The 24,069-nt window shown below is 41.7% G+C and overlaps 2 protein-coding genes across 2 annotated transcripts; both read right to left on the bottom strand.

Annotated features, from left to right (window-relative positions):
• Positions 1 to 4,003: 4,003 nt before the first annotated feature.
• On the bottom strand, positions 4,004 to 10,252 carry eif2b2 (eukaryotic translation initiation factor 2B, subunit 2 beta). The gene is made up of 8 exons (XM_050057823.1): positions 9,987 to 10,252; positions 8,172 to 8,292; positions 6,172 to 6,323; positions 5,902 to 6,065; positions 5,705 to 5,800; positions 5,490 to 5,627; positions 5,336 to 5,402; positions 4,004 to 4,205 (listed from the first exon to the last, which is right to left on the bottom strand). The coding sequence occupies exons 1-8, from the start codon at positions 10,156 to 10,158 to the stop codon at positions 4,048 to 4,050; spliced, it is 1,068 nt and encodes a 355-aa protein (XP_049913780.1). The 5' UTR covers positions 10,159 to 10,252; the 3' UTR covers positions 4,004 to 4,047.
• A 5,029-nt stretch (positions 10,253 to 15,281) lies between these two features.
• tmed10 (transmembrane p24 trafficking protein 10) lies at positions 15,282 to 22,555 on the bottom strand. The gene is made up of 5 exons (XM_050058107.1): positions 22,310 to 22,555; positions 20,875 to 20,995; positions 20,058 to 20,131; positions 18,104 to 18,230; positions 15,282 to 16,720 (listed from the first exon to the last, which is right to left on the bottom strand). Exons 1-5 carry the CDS (start codon positions 22,484 to 22,486, stop codon positions 16,599 to 16,601), a joined length of 621 nt encoding a protein of 206 aa, XP_049914064.1. The 5' UTR covers positions 22,487 to 22,555; the 3' UTR covers positions 15,282 to 16,598.
• Between the last annotated feature and the right edge of the window lie 1,514 nt (positions 22,556 to 24,069).

The raw sequence follows: 24,069 nt of genomic DNA on the forward strand, positions 1-24,069 counted from the left end.
CATTTAGCATGTTAGCCACACCCACAATGCACCTGTTGTTCGCCCAGTGGTGGGTGTGTTTGATTTGCTCATTGAGCATGCGCGCCGGGTGGTGAATAATTAAGGTTACTGAAACCTTTTCTTTCTTTTTCTTTCTTTTTCTACCTACACCGAGGTACAATCATTCTAACTTTAACCAAAACCAATAATGACGTAATTCTTTATTTTACTGCTTTGTTATAATGCTTCTTTGTACTACTTCATTACTCGGGTTATTTACTATCCGTGGCTGCAGCTGTATTCATACTTTTTCTTTTCAGGTTATAGCTATTATCAGTTAAGTGATATTTGTATATTTGCCTCTTTGTAGGTTTTATCCACATCCATGTGACTTCCCAGCCAACATTTGTATGTGGGCCCCCAATGGGATTTATTTATGTATTTATGTTTTTATTTATTTAACAGGAACAGTGCACAGCCACTTAGCTGCACTAGAGTTAGCTATCAGCAAATTTTCATCTGTAGTCCCTGGTCAGGAAACAGAATAATTTCTCTGCTAAGACTTTATATTAAAAACACAGCTACAGTTGTCCACCAGTTCCATATTGACCTCATGCCCCAGATAAAATGCCCATTTTGGACCCGTCCCCTCTTGGTACCTAGGTAGCACTAGCATAACCCATGTAGTGCCATCTTGGATAAACCAATCCACGTGGGCAATTGGCATAGGGCCAATATGTAACCCATGGACAGTCCCACTGGGGGCCCATTTTTTCAGCCCATTTACTACCCACATGGGGCCCACATACAAATGCTGGCAGGGATCATAATCACTTTGTAATAATGAAGAATAATATTTTTTTTTTTAAAGTGGCAGGCAGCTTAAGATTGTGATGGACATGATTATACATCAAGATGTAGGCTAGTTGTGCTGTAGTTGACTTTGACTGATCATAGGAGTGTATTTGTGTGTTGCTACATTATTGTAGAGTAAGATCAGCACAAATAGAAATATATAAAATACAAACAAATCAGCAGATATAATCCTTTATTTCGTCAACAGTGAGGAAAACTGTAGAGGGATGGTGCAAGCAGGAGGCAACAGCAGATATATGTAAGTACTTAAAAGGAATAAATAAAAAGAAAATACAGTAAACTGTACAAACAAACAGCAATATAATAAGCAAACAGTATAACAACACAGAGCAATACAAAAGGAGAAAAATATAATAAAAGAGACAAATTGAATGGCTGATTTCACATTATTGACAACAGACAAATAAATAAAGACACCATTTTTTAAAGTCTGATATTGTTTTAAGATATAAATCTACATCTGAATACTTGAAAGAAGCATACGAGGGCAATTTCTTTGAGTATTTTTGTTTTATGAATATAAAATTTAGCTAAAATAATGAGCAAATTAATCATATATCAGGTTCTGTGAGTGAGATGTTCATCTCTGCAGCTGCAGTTTGATTTTCCGCCGCTAGATGCCACCAAAGCAAGCTCAGCCATGACGTCACTTTACTCCAATTCATAAGCACTATGACTGTTTCCATTTCCTTGCCGGGTGCGGTGGCGCGCGCCTGTAATCCAAGCTACCGGGAGGCTGAGGCTGGCGGACCGTTTGAGCTCAGGAGCTCTGAGCTGCAGCGGACTATGCCGATCGGGTGTCCGCACTAAGTTCGGTATCGATATGGTGCTCCTGAGGGAGCTCGGGACCACCAGGTCGTCTAAGGAGGGGTGCACCGGCCCAGGTCGGAAACGGAGCAGGTCAAAGCCCCCGTGCCGCTCAGTAGTGGGATCGCGCCTGTGAATAGACGCTGTAGTGCAGCCTGAGTAATACAGCGGGACCCAGTCTTTTACTAACATACACACACTACTCTGCATACACACACACTCACACAACACATCTGCACAGCACACACCATCTTCATCACTCATCTTCATCTTCTTATTCTCATCAACTAACCTCCACTAACCAGCTGCTCCCTGTGTCCTACACCGCCTCCTCCTGGAGGACACCTGCAACTACACCTACCACACCTTTGACATATTTCTCAGACATGACGCTTCCAGTCAGATAAAATGAGGGTTTCATTCATCCTGTTTGTGACAGGAAGTAATAGTTATGATGTTGCACCTGGCTGTCAGTTAACTCTGCCTACAGATTTATAGATAGATGTATTTATATTCATTTTCATGAGCACTACTGTCCTGGTTCGTCCACTTGCCTTGTTCTGTTTTTGATCTTATTCAGGATTCGGGCTGCACTTAGCAATTATTTTCATTATCAATTGATCTACCTACTATTTTTAAAATTAATCAATGCGTGTTTAGTTTATTAAATGTCAAAAAAAGGTGAAATATGCTCACTACAATTTCCCAGAGGTCCAAGTGACATCTTCAAATTGCTTTGTTTGTCCAACCAGCAATCCGCAACCCAAAGACTCTTTATTCACCGACACAGATGACAAAGAAAAGCAGCAAATTTCTCACGTTAAATTAGCTGAATCCAGAAAGTTCTTGACATTTTTGCTTGAAAAGTGACTTTAACAATTATCAATTATCAAAATAGCTTGTTTTTAGTATTCTTTGAGTTGACTAATCGATTTAACATTGCAGCTCTATTCAGGATACTACTCAGGATTCAGGATACTTCTGAGACCCTGAGAGCTATGCTGGGGGTGGGGGGTCTGCGGCCCCTGGTCGGATCAACCTTACCAGATTGGTGGGGCGTAGGTGGCTTAGTGGTAGAGCAGGTGCCCCATGTTCAAGGCTGTTGCCACAGCAGCCCGGGTTCGACTGCCTGTGGCCCTTTGCTGCATGTCACTCCCTCTCTCTCCCCCTTCCCACTTGTTTGTCGTATACATTAAAGACTAAAAATGCCCCAAAAAAATATCTTTAAAAAAAAAAAACCTTACCAGATTGGTCTCAGCAGAGGAGCCAGACGAAAGTTAGCACAATGGCCCTCAAGTTTGGGGGTTGGGTGCGACACTAACAATGCCACCCCATTAAAAACACCGTGTTACAGAAACTACAGCAAGCAAAACTATTGACATCAGGCACTTGGTAGACCCCAGACACCAAAATGGTGGCAGGATGACCAGCCCTGATGAAAGCCAAAAGGAAATCAGGAGTGTAAAAGAAGGTCTACTAAGGCCAAAATCCAAAATCCACCTTGGAACATGGAATGGCCGAACCATGTACGAGGCCACTAAGACAGCACAAGTGCTTAGTGAGATGGAAAGATACAACCTGGACACCCTGGGGATAAGTGAAAGTCACTGCATGATGGATCTGTCATCCTCCATTCATCAAAGAAACCACACACAGACGTTTGAGATGGATAGGCCATGCGCTAAGAGTGGAACAGGGCTAGGTCACCAGAGTCGCCTTAAGATGGACATCACCAGGCAAAAGGAAACCCGGAAGGCCCAAAACCACCTGGCGCAGAACTGTGACATTGGAGTTGGAAAAGCTGAACCTCTCATGGGGAGAGGCACAACATGCTGCCAAGGACTGAAGACAATGGAAGGAGCTCATTGAAGCCTTATGTGCCATAGGTGATGAAGAGGAGTTCGTAAGTCTATTCAGGATATGGTGTTTACATGGATTATGAAAACCTAATCATTCATTATATCTCTGCAGACAGTAGTGGAAAGTACATTTACTCAAGTACTGTAGTTAAGTACAAATTCAAGGTGTTTGTACTTTGAGTATTTCCATTTTAGGCAACTTTACATACTTTTACTTCACAGAGGCAAATTACTGGCTACTTGCATTACTTTCACAGCAAGTTACTGTGACATTTTAACAGTCAATTATGTCGTCAAATTACCGTGATACATTAGTATCTTGCTGATCATTTTCTGTATGGAACTAAAAATTATTTTGCTACAGAAATACCTGAAAGTACGACAAAAAATAAAATCTTAAAATTCTATTATCAAGTTTCAGGAACGCTCCCAGTAGAACTCCTCATAAACAACATACAGTACCTCATCAAAACAGACACAAATGACTGTATCAATCATCATTTAATTTATTCATTAATTACACTGGTTATAGTTCGTGGTCTTCTGGGTGGTAGAGTTCGCTCATCAGTCGGTAGATGTATGATGGTGCATGTCCTCCGATGTTAGAGATGAACAGTGTGATGAGCTCAGGTGGGACGTAGTCAAAAACCGGACAGTGCACATTCACCTTTGAGAGAATCTCACCTGAAATACAAAAGAGGAACATTTATTATAAAGGCTTAAAAGCTGATGTTCTAAACATGACGATTTAAATGCCCAGTCCTTTTAACTAGCCCAGTGTGGCTACACATTTTGACAAATAAAGGCCTGTCTCAATTGACCCTTAGCTAGGTCCTACACCCAGGCGCAAACTGGCCAATCATAACGTAGCATCCAGCTGGCTCAGACCAGGGTCCAACAACAACGCAGGTTAATGATACTCGTTACCTGGAGAGGTTGGAAAAATATATACGTTTCTTCCCTGTTCCAAAGCCAAAATCAAACCCTGAAAAGTGTAGGGTTAGCTAGCTAGCTACTGAAGATATAGCCTACTGAATGTATACACATGCTGCTTTTGCTTTTTAGTGATTATAACAGTAAAACAAAGACCGACCCTGCTGTACAGGATTTTGCTGATATTCAACCAGCTGTGTGTCATCGCAGTGTGCGCAGATGAACGTTGTTTGACTTCCTCCAGAGATCCCTGCCTGTCCAAGGGTGTGGAGGTCCGGGTGCTGGCAGCAGCACAGGGGGAAGCCAAACACCATTCATCTGCACACACTGTGATGCCACACAGCTGGTTGAATATCAGCAAAGTCTCCCTTTATATTCATTGTCTTGTGTGGCGATCAGCAGTGATGTGGTGGTTCACTTTCACACTGTGATCTGTAGCCTATAGTTCGGCTTTAGCTTCTAACTATCTTTGTCTTTTTAACCTGTTGTTGCTGCTGAGTCAGTTTGACATCCTGGATATATCCTTCAAACACAGACTGTAGACCCCTCTGTTGCCAGGTGCTGTAATACGAGTGTCATAATGCTCTTTCTCTGCGTGATGCCCTGTCTGCTGGAGCTAAATCAAATGAATGATTTGTAATTGATATATTATTAGAGGCCTCATTTTTAAACACGTAATATTCATAATGGTTCAAATAAACAAACTGATCGTATTTCCCATCTTTGCTGAGAAACAGTTGCATAAAAGGAATTAAAGGCCCGTCCCAAATATAAGCCTGCTGAGTTCAGTGATTTGAGCAAATAACAGCCTGGGCTACTAATTGAAGTTTTACGTTAACTGAGCAGCTGTTGATGAGCACTTTGTGAGGAATGTCAGTTACCTTCAGTGAAAGGAAGCACCTCTTGTGGAGAGACAAACTTATGGAAAGTATCTTCTTCATTTGGGAACTAAGGACACAAAATAGTTTAATCATTATCATCATCTTGCTCTCAGCAGAAATTGTAGAAATCCAACAGACTAGAGAGTCTCCTTACCTGAGGCGAGAGCTTGAACATGGGAGCACAAACAATCAGCGGTGTTGAGTGGTGCTTGGCTGCAAGAGCCAGAGTGTGTGTCCCGTTGACGGCCCTCAGACCTCCGTTTGCCAGAATTGTCTGCGTACCAATGATGACCTGTGAAGAGATCAGCACACAGGTTAACCCACGTGCTCTGACGGGACTGTTTCAAAGTCTTCTGTGGTGTTAAATACCTTATTAACACGAGACATGACTGCGAATATAGCAGCGTCTGTGATCACGGTTGTTTCGATGCCAGCTTTCGAGAGACTGGTTGCCATCTCATGTCCCTAAGATAAAAATTAAAACAATTTTATTTAAATAACACCAAACGTTGTTGTTTTTGCTTAAGGAGCATAACTTCTTATATCTTGTGTCGTGTTTTTCCTACCTGGCAGAAGGGGGCGCACTCTGCCACTATGACATGGAACTTGCGTTTGCGCGCAGCGTCTTTGAGGAAGGCCTCCACGGTGCGAGAGCGACCGATCGTCATGATGACCTCATTAGAGTGAATGTGCTCCAGGGCCTGCATCGCTATGTTGTCAGTCGTTCCCTCTAAAAAATAAAATAGTGAAGAGAGAAACAGCAAAAGTTTTAACCTCACAGAATAAATAAATACAGACTTGACTTGAGTTTATTTAGTGAATAACGGCTGACTTACCCAGCTCGGTCAGCAGCTCATTAATCGCCTCGATGACATTTGCTTTGAGGGCGGCGAAATGCTGTCTGAAGTTCTCCTCGCTGAGTCCTCCAGAGGTCAGCAGCTTGTGAAGAGATTCCTGCTGGTCCGCCTCTTCACTGCTGCCTCGAGATCTGTGAGAAAACAACAGAGCGAATAAGCTCATAGAAAGAGGAAGTGTGCACAGCTCGGACATTTTCGTAAAAACCCTACATTAATCTCATCTCATCATTAGACATTATGTAACTTAGAGGGCACGAGACACAAAGAGAGGGGCAGTAGATGTTGTAAATGAACAATACAACATAAATTTAACAAAGCCCAGGTCCGAGCAAGCATCGAACCTGGCCTTTATTAAATTTCAGTGGTTCCCAAATGGTGGGTCACGGTCCAAAAGTGGGTCACGGGTCCAATCTGAAAGGACTGTAAGTGACTCACAAACATGTTGAGTTTGTAAAAAACACACTTTATTTTTAAGTACAGCGAATTTTCAGAACGCCAACTTCCGTAGCCGAGGATTGGACCGCCAAGGCCCCCGCCTTGGTCTGCTGCCCAATCCACAATGCACCACTCCCTTCTGGATCCCTCTGCAGGTGGTGGGCCTGCAGGGGGACAAGCCCATGTAGCCGGTTCGGACTGGGCCCGGCCGGACCCCATGGGCAAAGGCCCGGCCACCAGGTGCTCGCCCACGGGCCCCAACCCCAGGCCTGGCTCCAGGGCGGGGCCGTGGTAACCCTCCGGGCCGGGTACACAATTTCCTGTTGTTTCCCATCATGAAGGGTCTTTTGAACCGTTCTTCGTCTGACCCTTCGCCCAGAACAAATCTGCCATGGGAAACCCTACCAGGGGCAAAATGCCACCGACAGCATAGCTCCTAGGGTCATTAGGGCACTCAAACTCCTCCACCACGATAAGGTGACGGTTCTCGGAGGAGACTCACCCACTCCAGGTCGGGGGGGAGGTCCTGCCTCAGGTGGAAGAGTTTAAGTATCTCAGGATCTTGTTCACGAGTGAGGGTAGGATGGAGCGGGAGATTGACAGGCGGATTGGGGCAGCGTCAGCAGTGATGCAGGCGCTTAACCGGTCCGTTGTGGTGAAGAGGGAGCTTAGCCAGAAAGCGAAGCTCTCGATTTACCGGTAGATCTACGTTTCAACCCTCACCTATGGGCACAAGCTCTGGGTAGTGACCGAAAGAACGAGATCGCGAGTACAAGCGGCCAACATGAGTTTCCTCCGCAGGGTGGCTGGGCTCAGCCTTAGAGATAGGGTGAGGAGCTCGGACATCCGGGAGGGACTCAGAGTAGAGCCACTGCTCCTCCACATCGAGAGGAGCCAGTTGAGGTGGTTCGGGCATCTGGTAAGGATGCCTTCCGGACGCCTCCCTTGGGAGGTGTTTCGGGCATGTCCAACCGTCAGGAGACCTCGGGGCCGCCCCAGGACCCGCTGGAGGGATTACATCGCCCGGCTGGCCTGGGAACGCCTCGGGGTTCCCTCGGAAGAGCTGATGGAAGTGGCTGGGGAGAGGACTGTCTGGGCTTCTTTGCTGAGGCTGCTGCCCCCGCGACCCGGACCCGGATAAGCGGAGGACGACGAGTACGAGTACGAATTTCTGGCACAGAGCTTTATTTTGAAGTGCCATTTCCCGCTGTAGAGCGAGTGCATAACGGAGAGCTACTGGACAGAGACAGCAAACTAGCTTGACGACATGGCTAAACGCAAGTATGACGCTTGAATATATTTTAAACTGTGTGGACCTTGAACTAATGACTAAGGAGAAATCTGGACCTCGTAGCTGAACCAGTTGGGAACCACTGGTTCAGATTAGTTCATGATATAATCATGGAGTCCAAACAACACAGGGTCAAAAGATAAATCAAGCCCAGATGGGTTGTAACCCTAACAAGAATGTGTGTGTACTTTAATATATAACTGCTCCAGTTCAGTGACTGGTTTCAACAGCTGTTGTTCAGTCTATTCCTCACCTGGCATATTCCTCTCTGATGATCTTCAACACCCGTCTGATCATGTTTCCAACAGTGGTCTCCGACGGCTGAGCGGCGGTCATTCTCCTCCCCTCTTTACGGATTATATCCATCAGATCACCTGGGACAGAGAACAGTTTCGTGGACATAAGACACGTGTAAATGCTAAAGCTTGTGACAAGTTCAACCTGTGACTCAATCTACTGTTGTTAATCCGTCTTTTTATGGTTTTAATCTCATCTCCAACCTGCACAGCATATCCAAAGTGACATATCACTAATTTGTCCTTTTTTATGCCTCTATGCTGGCTATAGCCGTGGCCAGAGGTATTATGTTTTCGAGTTGTCCGTCCGTCCAATCCTTGTGAACATGATGTCTCAAGAACACCTCAGGGAATTTCTTCAAATTTGGCACAAATGTCCACTTGGACTCGACGATGAACTGACTAGTTTTTGATGGTTATAAGTCAAAGGTCAAGGTCACTGTGACGTCGTCTGTCTCATTCTCGTGAACGCAATATCTCAAGAACAGCTGGAGGGAATTTCTTCAAATTTAGCACAAACATTTACTTGAACTCAACAATAAACTGATTAGATTCTGGTGGTCATAGGTGTCAAAGGTCAAGTCTGTGTGACCTCATCTGTTTCATTGTTGTGAACATGATATTTCAAGAATACCTTCAGGGAATTTCTTATAATTTGGCACAAGTGTTCACTTAGACTCAATGATGAACTGATCAGATTTTGATAGTCAAAGGCCAATGTCACTGTGACCTCGTCTGTCTCATTCTCATGAACACGATATCTCAAGAACACCTAGAGGGAATTTCTTTAAATTTGGCACAAACGTCCACTTGGACTGAAGAATAAACTGATTAAAATTTTATGGTGGACAGTCAAAGGTCAAGGTCAGTGTGACCTCAAAAAATATATTCTTGGCCATAACTCAAAAATTCAGATGCTAGTTACAACAAAACAAATGTCTAAGGGGATAAAATTATAAATTGACGAAATTTTATATCCCAAAGATCAAAGGTCAGCTTCACTGTGACATCATAATGTTCTGCATAAAACACCTTTCTCGCCGTTATTCAATGTCATATCTCAGGAACAGAAGGGCAAATATTTTGTCAATTGGTGAAACTCATCTTGGGTGTCCACCTTGAAACTCTGCTGACTTTATAGATCTTCTGTGCTGTCGGGGTGATAATATGTGTGGTGTATCCATGTGTTCACAGACATGGATGTAAATTGTGAGAGAAACTTAACTTGTGCGCAGAGGCATATAACAGTGAGAGAGATAAATGCACTCCTCTGTACAGTTTGCCTTTGATTATTAATAAAGAAACATGTTATGGTACTCTGAATTCCCACTCGGATACATTGCAATGAGTTGGCAGTTTTAGGCCTACTTTACACACTTTACACACACATTTACTATGTATACGCACACTGTATACTATATAAAGATGTATCTTACTATGTATGCTAATATATTGGGCACACAAATACCTTTGGGATGAATAAAGCTCTATTTTTCTGATTGTATTTGACTGACTAGTCTCATATAGGAATTAAAACTCTATTTGCTCTCTCTGCAGTTAACTTAATTCGTTGCCTCTAACACACCCTCTCTTTCTGTTTACCTCGTGAATAGTTTGAATATTAAACTATTACCACACTTCTGACAGCTGTTGCAGCAGGTACAACAGTTTTGACAATGCGCAGCTACACTGACAGCTTTCATACTTTCTCCCTGCACTGCTATAATGTCTGAGCTAAACTGTAAATGAACAAACAGAGCAGTATAAAGTACCTGCGCTGCTCCACCGAGCCTGGGCTGTGATTCTGCGGAGCAGGGCTGTCGTCTCCCGGGCTGTCTCCCCCGAGCCCCGCAGCGGTCCCGTCCCGCTGCCCCCGCGCTTCAGGTCGGACAGAAACGCTTCAACTCTCTCCGTCAGGTCTGTTTCTTTGTCTGGGCCCGGCATAGCTGTTTTAAAAACGATTAGCTGTCAGAGTAAAGACTGGAACAACTCAGTATTGCTACCATGCAGATGTTTTGACGTGATGCGGAAGTACTTCTGAAACACTTCCGGGTGATAATGACAACGCTTTCATCTGATTGGTGAAGAAGTTCACGTGATGTTGCTACCGGTTGCAACAATATCGCGATGTGTGACAAACACCAGCTGTGAATTTGTGAAGTTTTAAAGTATTTTATAAGCTCTTTATGAGTTCTCTGGGCTGCTAAACTTTTATCAAATCGCCGTTTAGTATGGCTTAGTGTGAATTTAATGTGTCAGGTGTTTTTACAAATACTTTTAACGCGGCTGGATCAATCAGAACAAGACACCAGTGTAATGACAAATTCTGTGACCCCTCCAGAATCTGCTCCAGTTAGTTAGATGCCCGAAAATCGCCTGTAAATCATATTTGTCTTGCACTTAAGGAATTATGGAAGTGTACTGGTCAATGTTTTACTTATTTTAACTATACTTTTAATCACAAAGCTAAATGTATTAAAACCCCATCCATCTTTATTGACTACTATAACGGAATTCGACTTAACACCAAGTCCTTTAAATTAATAAACTATGTGTGCAACAATGTGCAACAGACCTCTATAGATTAATCAGTGATGAATAAATATTTTAAATCCCTTGTCCAGCTTTATTATATCTAAATTTTATTTACACTATGCTCAATAATGATATATTTATGGTTGATTTAAAGTTTATTATGCTTAATTTATTTATTTTTTTTTGGTTTTGTTTGTTGTCTTTGTGTTTTGTTTCTCTGGTGTTCTGTTCACTGCATCCTGGAAGATGATAAGCATTTGACATTTGCCTTGTTATGTTTGTACATAAAAGTACAATAAAAAAGTAAAAAAAAAAAAAAAAAAAAGATTAGTATCTCAGAATTCTGCAAAAAAGCTTTCTTGGGGGAAAAATGCATTCAGAAAAACAAAAGCAATATTTTTTTCATAATGTTTTCTATTTCTCAAAGAAATGTAAATTTTTAAAGGTAAGGTGTTCAAATTTAGACTGATTTTCTTTCAATGTAAATCACTTTTTTAATCTTAGCCCAAAACAGGATGTCCCAACCATCCAGAGGAGGCAGAATTTTGGGAAAATACATTCCCTGTACATTTAACAAAATTGTGGCTTTCACATTTGAGTTGGTTGGCAGGCACCTGTATCTGTTCAGGGATCCAGTGTTTTTATTTATTTTATTTTTTTTTATCATTATTACGTTTCTTTGTAATTCTCTTTTTATTGGTTTATAAAAGCAAAATGAAAATATGTAAACAAAACCCACAACCAGTAAAACATGAGGACCTTGAGCATTAAATTAAATTAAATTAAATTAAATTAAATTAAATTAAATTAAATTAAGGGGTAGAGTTTTAATTTTGATTAGAATAAAATGTTTTACAAATTTTAACATAAATAAAAACCATACCATAAAATAAGGATAAAGAATAAATAACAGATGAATAGATTGTGCTAACAAGGATGTTCAATCAAGACATATTTGGAAATTTATTTTGTGTCGATACAAAAATGTCCCAACCTACCCGGCTCTCCCCTACACTTCTGTTAATAATAAATGATAAAGTGAGCAGAAGTTTTACGCATTTAATTCAATTAATCTTAAGTTTTTAATTCTTAGAACTTGATTTAAATGCCATTTTTTTATTTACTCATTATTTATTTATTTTGAATGAAACAAATATTCAGAAATTACTAAATAAACTGCCTACAATTGTAATATAAACTCATTGGAAATGTAAAGTATAAAGTTTAATGCATGCAGCATCGTAGAACCACAAAGTCTTTTTCCCCTATTATTTATTATTAATATACTCTATGTATTTTAGTGTTTCAGTATTTTTAAACCTCAGGAAACAAAACATGTAACACCTAAAATTCTGTAAGTAATAAGTCTTTGCTGTTTTGCTGTCCTTTGCAAAACTACAATGTTCATATAATGTACTAAACACAAACTCTCCTGTGGATTAATTAAATGAGGATTACTGTATCCTTCTTCCCTTGTGTTTAGCCATGACATGACTAGGGATTGCAATCTCAGTCTGGCATTCAGCCGTAGCTACTTTCTAGGTTTGGTATTAGCAAATATTAGCTTCCTAACCAAGATGGTGAACATGGTTAATATACCTGATTTAGATGTCATGCAGAGAGATCATGCAGATCAACTCTGCCATTGTTTTGGTTGTATCCCAAATGTGCTGCATGCATAAACGTGAGCTGGTTGTAGGATTCTGGGGTCATTGGCACTTTTTTTTTTTTTTTTTTAAATATTCCAGTTGTTGCATATGTAATTTTGTTCTTGTTCTTTTGCCTTTGTGAGAGGTGTTTTCTTCTTAGGTCAAATATTCTGAAACTCGTCCTGGGGACGTTTCAACATCACCCATGAGCATAACAGGAAACAAGTGGTTTTGATGTTTAGCTGCAGTATCTTCTTCTTGTCATCTAATCAGGAACACACCATGTAATGAAGAGGATGTCACGGGTTCATTTGCAGCCGTAGAGTATCTGTATCTCTTATCTTGGTGACAGCACTGCGGCATTGTGGGTGACGGTGACACTTCTGAAATGACAGGGATGTGTTTTTGTTGTTTTTTGCTGTCTTAGTGGATGACAGATAAGATGATCGGTGGAGGTCATCAGAGGATTACGTAGTACTGTAACAGGAGAGGTGATGGGAGTCTCATTGGTGATCAAACTACAGTTGTCATCAGTCAAATCCAAAGATTTCACCTGGTGAATTGAGACAGTAGGACAGTTTCTCCCTCATAGCCAAAGTCTGACTGTCACAGTCTCTCATAATGGGTTTTAATTTCAGCCTGGACAACAGCTGCAAACATACAAGAGTCCTCTGAGGGATCATATTGCCCCAGGGTGTCCAAAACCTGCTCTAAACCTAAAGTAATGATGGGAAATCATACACAGCATTGGTGACTAACATATCTACCTTGAGTCTTTGTATTATCTCACTAGTTACAATTGTGACTGGAAAGCTGAATGGATAGCCTCTTTACTTCTAAAGCATATATAGAACAACAAAACTTTTTGATGCATCAAAGTAATAACACGTCTCACTCACACTGTGTTGTGGAGCTTTGATGACACAATGAGCGTCTGTACTGAAGCTCTGTAAAATGCGGTTAGGTGTTTGTTCAGGAAGGATATGCTCCATTTTTTTCCTGTTGCTATGGAGTTTAAATGTACTTACCGAAAGTTGCTGTGGATAAAAGCAAGTTCAAAATGAAGGTAATGACTCCATCTTCTCTTCAAAGTGCACCAAGGATGTAAACAGCTGGGGTCATGTGACCGTTCACACCTTACAGGTATAAGTGCTCAAATCTCTTCAGGACAAGTTGATCATGACGCACAGTAGGAAGTAAATTAATGGTTAGAAAATAGCATTTTTATTGGTCTCTATTGTGACCGGCAGAGCAACTAATGCTTTGCGTCATTCAATCGTAACAAGAAATCTGGAACTATTCTGGATATTTGTCAGTTTTAACACTTAATATTATATTTCTATTCCATCCTTTAGCAATATGAGTCTAGCACTCGCAACATTACAGCCTATCTGTGTGATGGTAAAAGGCTTTTTGAAGAAATACTAAAGCCTAAAAAAGATCATTTGCATATCGGTTACTCCATGTTACCTTGAATTTTTGTTTTTCTTGAATGCCTCCATGGTGAATGAAGAATCCAAAAACACTGAGAATTCTTGATGGATTCAAGTAAAAGGGGGCCACGTTTGACAGCAAAACTCCATCCAATAATCCATTTACAAACTCTCACACAACTCCTACAGTATAATCAACTCTGGTTGTGCATTTAATTAAAATCCCACCACCACCAAGCTCCTTCATTTGCCAGGAGTTCTGCCGTCACCCACCAACGCCTATCACAGAATTCAAATGCATGCCTTGCCCAGGAGCGCTACTGTATGCTAAAGTGTTTTAAATAGTACAGTTTGGGAAGAGACTGGATAAATGAGACTTGGATTATACTGCACCAGTTGTGTGAGAACTTGTAAATAGATGTTATGTTGTTGTTAATCGCAGTCCCCTGACTTCAGTTAAGAATTTACTCTGGTTTTAGATTCCTCAAGCACTGTGTGGTGAGATATATATACTGATCGGCCAAAACATTAAAACCACTGGTGGATGAAGCGAATAATATTGATCATCTTGTTACAGTGCAGTGTTCTGCAGGGAAACCTTGGGTCCTGGCATTCATGTGGATGCTACGTAACGTGCTCCACCCACCCAAACACCTTGCAGACAAAATAAACCCCCTCATGGCAACAGCACTTGTCGATGGTAGTGCCCCCAAGCAGGACAATGTGCCATGTCACACCACGAAAACTGCTCAGGAATGACCGGAGGAACAGGACAAAGAGCTCAAGGTACCCCAAATACCCCAGATCCCAATCTGATCAAACATTAGTGGGACGTGCTGGTACCCCAGAGGTACCCCTGATCCACCGTGGGGCCTCCTTCGACCGGACTCGGCTCTGATCTGTCAAGGCACGAACACAGGACCTCTGGAGGGTGTCCTATAGTGTCTGGCACCAGGGCGTTGGCTTCAGATCTTTTGGGTCCTGTGGGTTGTGAGGTGGGGTAACAGCACTTTCCACAGATGTTTGATCAGACTTGTCAGGGATTTGGGGAATTCGAAGGTCAGGTCAATGCCTTGAGGTCTTTGTCCTCGTGCCACTCCTGGGCAGTTTTTGTGGTGTGGCATGGTTCATTGTCCTGCTGGGGCCACTGCTACTGGGGAGTGCTGCTGCCATAATGGGGGGGTACATGATCTGCACTGGTGTTTAGGTGGGAGGGGCGTGTCAGGTGGCAACCACACAGATGTCAGAGCTCAAGATTTCCCAAAAGAACATTAGATCGTAACAAGATGATTAATGTTGTTCACGTCACCTATCAGTGGTTTTAGTGTTTTGGCTGATGGGTGTATATAAGACCATTTGGGAGGTGAAGTATCCCTTTTAAGTCTGAAACCACCTTTCAGATCCACATATTAGCTTTAACAGTGAAACAGATATTAGACTGCACCATAACTAATGTAAATCCATCCAATATTTTATTGAATAAAAGCCCAACACAAATTTACAAAATTTATCAGTCAACATAAAAATCATTGATTGCGCACAGTGCGCATGTCCATTGTTAAAAATGTACCCATGACAGATGCCTCAATTAATCCCTGTCAGAAACAATCTGAATATTTGCAACCACCCACATTCTCATGTAACCCAAGCCTCAGAATATTTGGAAAGAAAAGAAGCACGCTGGATGGATCTGCACTGTAGTTGGGAGGTGACACTTTGAAAGTTGCAAAAGAATAATTAAATTTACCAGTGTGTGAGGAAAAGGGGCACGTGACTGAAAGGAAATTTCAGAAAGTGTTTGCACTGCCTATTTTACATTTCCTGTCAAAACCTCCACCCACTGCACTCTGACATTAGAAACTTGCTTGAGTATATATGAATATTATTGAAGAAGTCGTGTGGTTAAATGACTCACAGCCATATACGAACAATACGACGCTGCAAACTCCTTCCTAAGGACAAGGTTTTTGGTTTCTGGCTACTTTTAATTTGTGACAAATTAATATTCAGGTGTTTCAAAAACAAAACTAGAACGTGCAAGAGTTCATAGAAGTGACCTAATTTATAACCAAGAGAATATTTACTCTGACAACTCACAACCCCCCAAAAATATACCTGTAGAAGCAACTAAGTAGCATTTACAATATGAAAACAAACTAAAGACACGGTTAAATTTAGCTACCAAACATGTATGCAAATTAAGTGACATAACACAGAAGTTCAGTGGTTGCCAATTTTCTCATGGAAGTAACAACACACCACTTTTTCAAAGAGCCTTCACTTGATAAAAGGGCACCAAGGATCTAGTTTGCTTGGCATGGCAAAGAATGTGAACATCAACAGAAGGGCAAAAAGACATTCGCTCATGGCACATCCATTCAAACTGAGCTCAAAATCAAACATCACTGTTCAACTGGTTGAAGGAACAAGTTCTTATTCAGTAAGCTGCAACATTCAAAACAGTGCAGACAGAAGCATGAAGCACCATGAGACGGATGTATCTCACTAACGCAGTGACATACATGTCTCACAGTGCATTTCTCCCTACAGCGCTTTTCATGTTTCAAACCACTAAATAAGCAGGTGAATCATTTTTTTTTCAGAGGACAACCTTGGTACTCTCTCTTACAGCTGTGAAAACTAGAAATTGAGCCCCTCAACCCCACTTGCTGTTGTTTGCTGAAGCTAGTCCAAGGAGGGTGGATGTTGGGATGTGTTGGCTGACCGGCGGGCAGCTTTCCCCCGAGGTAAGGAGCTAGGGGCCGCTCTACTCGATCAGCTTCTTTGCCTTGAAGAAGCGCCGCAAGTAGAAGACCTGCCATGTGGCCAGCCCAATGAGACAGCACATGGAGAATATGCTGAAGTACAGCACACGTGTGTTGGTGGACTCTGGAGAGGGGTGGGAGAAAGAAGTAGGCGTGTTAGTGGTCAGTGACTCACACTTTTTGTTTATACAATGACTTAAACAGAAAATTAGGTTAAAAAAAAAAAAACCCTGAGAATTCTTGAAGCTGGACAGACACTGTGATTTTATCAACCTTGTACGTGTGTTAATGCACACTAGATGTTTTCTGCTCGCACCGAACATTAACACAGACTCCCAGGCCAAGTTTTGTCCACAGACAATTCTAGGAATGCACCCATTTATCGGCCCAACACTGGTATTAACCGATCTTCACCCTGTTGGTTGCCATTGGCCCATTGGCAAATACGATGACATTCACCGTTGGCAGTGGTTGAGGATTTTGTCATGTTGCATCAGTTTTGTGCACACTCAAAAGCAGGGCTCAAGACTAATGGTGTCCCATCGTCCCAGGACAGGACAGAGATCTTGGCTGAGATGTCTTTGCGACATAAGGATGCAGTAAACTCACTATCAAGCATCAGGTGACACACACCGTTTTTCCCTAATAAAGCGACATTGTGAACAACAAATCTATGTCCAAATCGGCAGAAGAGGAGCTAGTTAACGTTAGCTGTTAGCAGCCAGTGGTCGCAACTAAAAGCGAAGACTCAAGAACAGCACGCACATCCAAAATCGATAAATACTGGGTGCTGGACAGAAGAACAAATACAAAAATACAAAAAGAGGTCCGCACACCAGAACGGCTCCTTTTGGAAATTTGAATCGTATCACCACATGTGACGTGTCGGGCACCGGCCCTTCATCAGACATGACACGTGCACAATGTGTGCATCCCAAATGTTGATGAAAAGAAAGAAAGGCATTGTTACCTACTCCTCGCAACTGTGCTATGAACTTTAACTAAAACTGAAAAGAAAAAATATGGAGCAGCAGATGACTGGACGGTGCAAACAATATGGTCTGTTTTTTCCTCCGCAGCAAAGTTCGTTTTCATACAACACTTCAATTTTAGCCACAACATGTAAAATAATACTACTCAAATTATACTGAAATAAGCTCACCACTGTTTGTAATGGCTCTTCTGACTGTAGCAGTGTGGGAAAATGGATGGTGGAACAGCTCAAACTGCAAGACAGTCGAGCAGAATTTCTGACATGCCAGAAATCCATCTGCTTAACCAACTGTTAATTAATCAGGAGCTGTGACCCTCCTAACACTGCACATCAAACAACAACCAGTGTGGCAGAAATTTGGCCTGATTGTAAAACTAGTTATGACCGACCAATTTGGGTTACACTTGAGCTTAATCCATCGTGTCTGCCCAGTTCGAGACAACAAGGATGCACACTGTTATTCATACATTCATGTGCCGTTCAGCAAAATGACTAATTGTGTTGTTTTCTTACCATTGGTGTCCCTCATCTCCTCCTCTCTCTTCTTCATGTAAGCAAAGTCATTGACGATGGACTCCGACAGGTCCTCCAGTCGCCTCAGCTCGACCTCGAGAGGCTTCAGCTTCTCCACCTTGGCGATCTGGGGGGACAAAACAGAAGCTATTAAACCACAGCAACAGTGATCCCTGAGAAACAGACGGTTGAAAAGATGGAACTGCTCCTTAAAAGAGTGCCTTTATACACTTTGTCCAGCAGGTGTCACTCTAAGCCTGTAGTCAGTCAAGTCAAGTCCAGCACCACAAATCACAAATGTGCCTCAAGGCAGCGTACACACCTTGTGTGTTTGAACAAACTGTGGTTGGCCATTTACTCCTGTTCATTCAGGCTGGTGAGACAGCTGCCTTTTGATGTGTGGTGTGAACTGAGCAGCTGCACCGCCTGAGAAGGTGGAGCAAGAAATGGACCAACCACAGGATTATGTGATATCAATGCGTGACGTGTACAAATTTAACTGCTGAGGTGAACTGATAACGAGATTTATCTGCTGATTATGGCGACTACTTCCCCTCATGTTGTGGTGCAGGAGACTTCCTGTTCGTCACTTTATGTATTTATTTTATTTACAGTCCAGTTTCAGTCTTGGCTTATGAAGCTCACAACTATTTCTGCATGTGCTCTTTTAGCACGACTTCCTGTCAGCCACAAGAATGAACTCTGTGGTGTAGTGTTGATGATGTAGGTCAGGTCATGACACCTGCCCAGTGAATCTGTTACCTGTCAATCCATGTGAGTTATGTTTGTGACTTTTGAACTTAACGTTAGTTTTTAGGAAGTCTGTGTGAACACTAAATGGACAAAAACTAAACAATGTCACCATCATTCTTTGCTGGGACCAAATGAATCAAACCATTGTCTTAAATTGTGCAACAGGCCCAGACATGGACATCTGCCAATTAGGAAGCTGCACTGTAAAATCTGTCTGAGATGCAGCATGCAGCATCTGCCAAGAACACATTCTCAACCATTGTGTAACAAAAAAGGGACTCGTTCCAGCATATTTTTAAAAATACCAATACATTATGTACTGAACAGTCTGCAAATTCATCCTAAGCAACACACCCATCTACGTAGGTGAATACAATTTCAGCTCCACCCTCCTGCCTACAGACAGGCAAGCCCACTTGAGCTCTTCTTGAGCATCCACCTACACACTCCCTCAGTAGAGAAGAGCGTCATGTTCGTGCAGCATGTGTGGGAAGGGGGGGCGATTCTCAGCTCACAGGGCTTTGTCACTTCTGTAATCTGTACTTCTTATAAAGTGTTGCCTGAGGCAGCCACAGTGCCAAGTGCTACCCATTCAAGTGATGATGCACGACGATGTGTCCCTATTTAGGAATTATTGAACATTGTGGAGGAAAAGAACCTCCTCCACCAATGTCCCTGTTTTCTACACCGGTACGCCTCAACGTCAATATCATGTTTAGACAAAGGACACTTGGCAATGCAGATAAAACAGCACAAGGCATCCACATTGCTGCCATCATGAACAAGTACTTAATCTGGCATAAATGCACATGAAGTACTGGAGCAGGACATTCTTGTTTCCACAGCGCAACATGATTTATTAATCTCGTGACGTCATTGCTTACTTCGTTTCAGCGTAACAGTTGCAGGGAAAGATTTGTGTGTTTCTTGAATCTGAAGTCACCAAGTGGGTCAATCTGCAATTTTTGTATTCAGGACATTTGAATGCCCTCTAACACTTTCATCAGTCTAAGGAATGCTGGCAATTGATGAAAACGGCCCTGCAGCTTACTAGTTTTCCAAACCAGAATAGTGTATATATGTAGTGAAACCTCTGCCGCAAGACCAATGTCCCACATCTACTGACCTAGTCTACAAGCTGCAGACAGACTGGCTTCATCCGCAGTGTCTGTATGATTCTACAAAATAATAAAATGGTTACCTCTTCATAGTTTTTGGCCTCCACACCATGCTTCATGTCCAGATTGACCAGCTGGTCAGGCACTCTTCCAGTCCCTGATTAAAGAGGAGAGATTTTTTCCATAATAAGCAAAAGGAACATTTTAAAATTGTGTTCACTCACTGTGCCATGTAAACCTAGTCTAGTTCCAGAACTACAAAAGCCTTTATTTACTATATTAATTTCACTGTTTTTTCATTTATCAGTATGAATCATTAGTTTACACTCATTCCTTCCACATTAACAAGAATGCAAAGTCTTTTTGCCTTACTTAAACAACTACTGTGCTCTTGATAATCATTACATAAAACATCAAACATGGTTTATTTCCATAAACTCCCATCTTTAATGTCATGACCATATATTCATATCACATCAACAAGAACATGACCGAAGAGTTATATATCATTGCCCATTTCCTTTTTCTTTTCTTCTAAAATATTATTTTTCAGGCTTTTGCCTTCATTCGATAGGACAGCTGTAGCATGTCAGGGGGAAAGAGGGAGATGATGAGAAGCAAAGGACACAGCCTTTGTACATGGGGCACCCGCTGGGTACTGTACTGGGTGCCCCACCATTATATTTCTAAACAAAGTTGAGAAAATGTTAATCATAAACTCCGACACTCAGATGGTTGCTCCTGCTCAATGATAAAGACAAACTAATTGTGTGTGTTGATAATGGCTGTAGACTTTTGGATATCTGTTAGTGAAACTAAAATAATGACACTGACTTTGATAGGTCTGTAATGAATTTTAATTTGTGCCTGTGCTTGGTTTTGGGGGGTTAACACACTTACCCATGGGTGATTTGCTCTCAAAGCACACCTCAAACATGTCATAGTCCTCTGTGGTGAATGCAAACTTTCCTTTTGTTGCATCTTCCTTGGAATAAAGAGTGTGGCTGGAGGAATCTGTGATCTACAAGGTAAGAGGAAAATAATGCAATAAATGTCAACTGTACTGCTGCTAATGTTGTTAAAATATTGCTTTATCAATATCGATTTGAAAGTCTTTCATCACTCATTTCTGCAGTACTAATACACAGGTGGCAGATGTGCTTTCTCGCCATCTCTTATTGTGAATGTTTACAATAGTCATACTGCTGTTCTCTGCTACTAACCAAGACAAGAAAAGTCATAGTTGTCAGGTTACAGCCTGGCTATAGTGATCTTTTAATTAACAATAATGTATCAAAACTTGATATTTTTCCAAGTACCGTATAAAACTTAAATTAATCGATTAAATTAATCGGTTGCCAATAACTGTCATTGGTTCCAGCATCTCAAATGTGAAGATATGCTGCGTGCTCAGTTTAATATAATTGATTTTATGGTGGAATTGGTTGCATAAAACAGACATTTAAAGGATTTCAGCTTGGGCTCTGCAATGCATTTGACATTTTTAAAATCTGAGTCCTTTTTGTATGCTAAAATAGTCATGGAAAAAATACTCAACTGATTAAACCATATAATAAAGCTAAGGGTTACTTACAGCCCCAACTGGCTGCATTAAAATGTGTGTAAATTATTAATCAGGAAATATAATTAAGTCATTAAATACAGCCGCCCAGTAATGTTGATTTTTATTTGGCAGCTGTTACAAGATGGCGACTGATTTAAAGAGCACTGACAGGATTTTTAAGAGGATGTAATGGACAGATATCTTTGATTAAAGTAAGGAGGACCTCATTCATTTGAATAACACTAGTGTTGCATACAAGCTGTCGTTGACAGTAGCTTAGGAGGCTAACGTGCTAACGTCCCTAGCTTGTGACTGTTAGCTAAACGGCCGGTAAGACTGACGTGTAACAGCAGCAGAGCCCAGCCGTTGGCAGTGACGGGATTATTCCACATGATATAACACACACTAATTGTGACATAAACACCCACAGTGTGGAATAAAATGTGTTTTCATTAGCGTCAGAGTAATTTGAGTTTATGACAGAATTAATTCTTAACGATAATGTTAGCAGGCACTGACGTTATCTAGCTAATTAGCAACTAAAACCAGGAAGACGTCTTTCTTGAGGCCTAGGTTAGCTACGATGCTAACAACAGTTGTCACATATTTCAGCCGCACGTCACCATCAGTTGGGACTATTTTAACACGAGCTAGAATATTAGCTTGTAACGGCTGGTGTTCTTGAATATGGACGTTAACAGACTGAAGCCATTTCGGCCTCAGCACCATCTGGTAACGTTGACAGTAAGCTAGCCGCAGGTCTGTGCTCACCTTCAGATTAGTTTTGGTGTTCGCCTGTTCGGTTATTTCATACTCCCCCGTGACCAGGACGTCTTTGTGGATCTCCTCTCGTAAACACTTTCTTGAGTTGACCGGTAAAAAGAAGGAAATAGAAAATACAGATTCAATAAGAACCGGTATCAACAGTAGCGCAGCGAGTCGAGCCATGGCTACCCTCAACCAACCGACCAACCAGACCGTGCCAGCCAACCAGCTTAACACCGAGTTCCAGCTCACACAACCGGCCTGACTGGGCCCTCCAGCGCCGCCGCTGACCTGGAGGGAGAAGTACGATTCAACCAGTGACACTCCCTCCCGTGAGGTTAAAGTGAGTTCAACCTGCGTGGGTATGACTGGATAAAAAAAATCAGTTGGGTCCCCTGGATGTTTGGGCAGCTGCCCCATAGGTGTAGATTTCGGGGGAAACACAGGGGACATATTCCCCTCAATATCTGGAACATGTACAGGGAAGAACAACCTGTCATCAAAGGGGAACACCACCTAAATTAAAAATTACAATATTTCATTTCCATGTCCTAGGAAAGTTTACAACATTTGTGAACATGAGCTACTCTCTGTCAAAGCCAGAAACCAGGAAAGTTATTATCAAACTTATGATGTCATAGGATATAAAGTCTGGAGCTGCCATAAACCATAATTGGAACAGAATGTTTTTCTTTTTTATAGCCAAATGAGCTTTGTTCTGGTGTGGTGTCCTCAGCTTTGAATCAGAAAATGCACCCATATAAACAGGATTACTGTGCATCACGCTAACAACAATCACTTCCGGGTAGAAAACTGTCAATTGATTAAAATTGTGACTATGTAAAATTGGCAAACCATTTGATTTCTGTTGTCATTTTCAGCCATAACTACAATGTATAAATATATATATAGTTAAACGCAGTGGTCCGACCTATCTGACATTTCTGCTGTGGTTATTTTATGTACTTTTTTGCTTTGTTATCATGCTTGATAAACCATATCTACCGGCGTGGAAGCTAAACTATACTGCTGAGGACAGGGTAACAGCAAAATATATTTTGGCCACCTAAAAAAAATCAATATCTGAGTTACTGTAGGCTAAATTTGAATATTTGCTCCGCTTTACCTTACTTACTAACCAATCGAGGCAGCAGTAGACCAGCAACTCAGTGTTCTGTGAAGTAAAATGACCGTTTTTGTCAGTGGAGTCCGGCGGCTTTGATGTAATGGCTTCATTTAGTCGTTGGAAAAGATGGTCTGACAGCAAGGTAAAGTGGTGAAAATATTCTAAATATAGCTAACACTTAAAGAATATTGATTTTTCTTAGGTGGGCTAAACGAACTAATTGAGGCAATGTCTACTCAGCGCCGTTTGATTTTAATGTACGTGATGCATCGCAACTTTGAATTTTAACACTCTAGTTTTTAGAAGGAAGGTGCAGCAGGTCCAGATGGCGCTCAGGGCCAATGGTTAATGGACAAAGATGAAAATACCACTACACTGTAAGTTTAGGACAGACTGACTCACCAGAAGCATCCCAGTGGGAGTCCCAGGCTACTGAAACATCTAGCCAAAGTCTTCAAGTCACAATTCTCTTAGCACACCATCCAACATCTTAAGATCTCTACTGCTTCTCCCTGAAGACAGAACCCAGAGAGGAAAACTTAAGTGGAGCTTGAGACATGCAACAGCTGTAGGGAACACTACATCATTGCAAAGGCAAAGACCCTGGACAAGAGTCTGAATGAACGCCAGAACATTAGTT

Source organism: Epinephelus moara, chromosome 12, assembly GCF_006386435.1.
Source record: "Epinephelus moara isolate mb chromosome 12, YSFRI_EMoa_1.0, whole genome shotgun sequence".
Classification (NCBI taxonomy): domain Eukaryota; kingdom Metazoa; phylum Chordata; class Actinopteri; order Perciformes; family Serranidae; genus Epinephelus; species Epinephelus moara.

Excerpts from the sequence above, each read along its gene's own strand:
- eif2b2 (XM_050057823.1), bottom strand. The coding sequence starts at position 10,158 with ATGCCGGGCCCAGACAAAGAAACAGACCTGACGGAGAGAGTTGAAGCG. Across the intron at positions 5,801-5,901 it reads AGTGCGCCCCCTTCTGCCAG|GGACATGAGATGGCAACCAG; the intron begins GTAGGAAAAACA and ends TTTTTATCTTAG. Across the intron at positions 5,403-5,489 it reads TGTTCAAGCTCTCGCCTCAG|TTCCCAAATGAAGAAGATAC; the intron begins GTAAGGAGACTC and ends TTGTGTCCTTAG.
- tmed10 (XM_050058107.1), bottom strand. The coding sequence starts at position 22,486 with ATGGCTCGACTCGCTGCGCTACTGTTGATACCGGTTCTTATTGAATCT. Across the intron at positions 20,996-22,309 it reads ACACCAAAACTAATCTGAAG|ATCACAGATTCCTCCAGCCA; the intron begins GTGAGCACAGAC and ends CTTACCTTGTAG. Across the intron at positions 16,721-18,103 it reads GGAGATGAGGGACACCAATG|AGTCCACCAACACACGTGTG; the intron begins GTAAGAAAACAA and ends ACCCCTCTCCAG.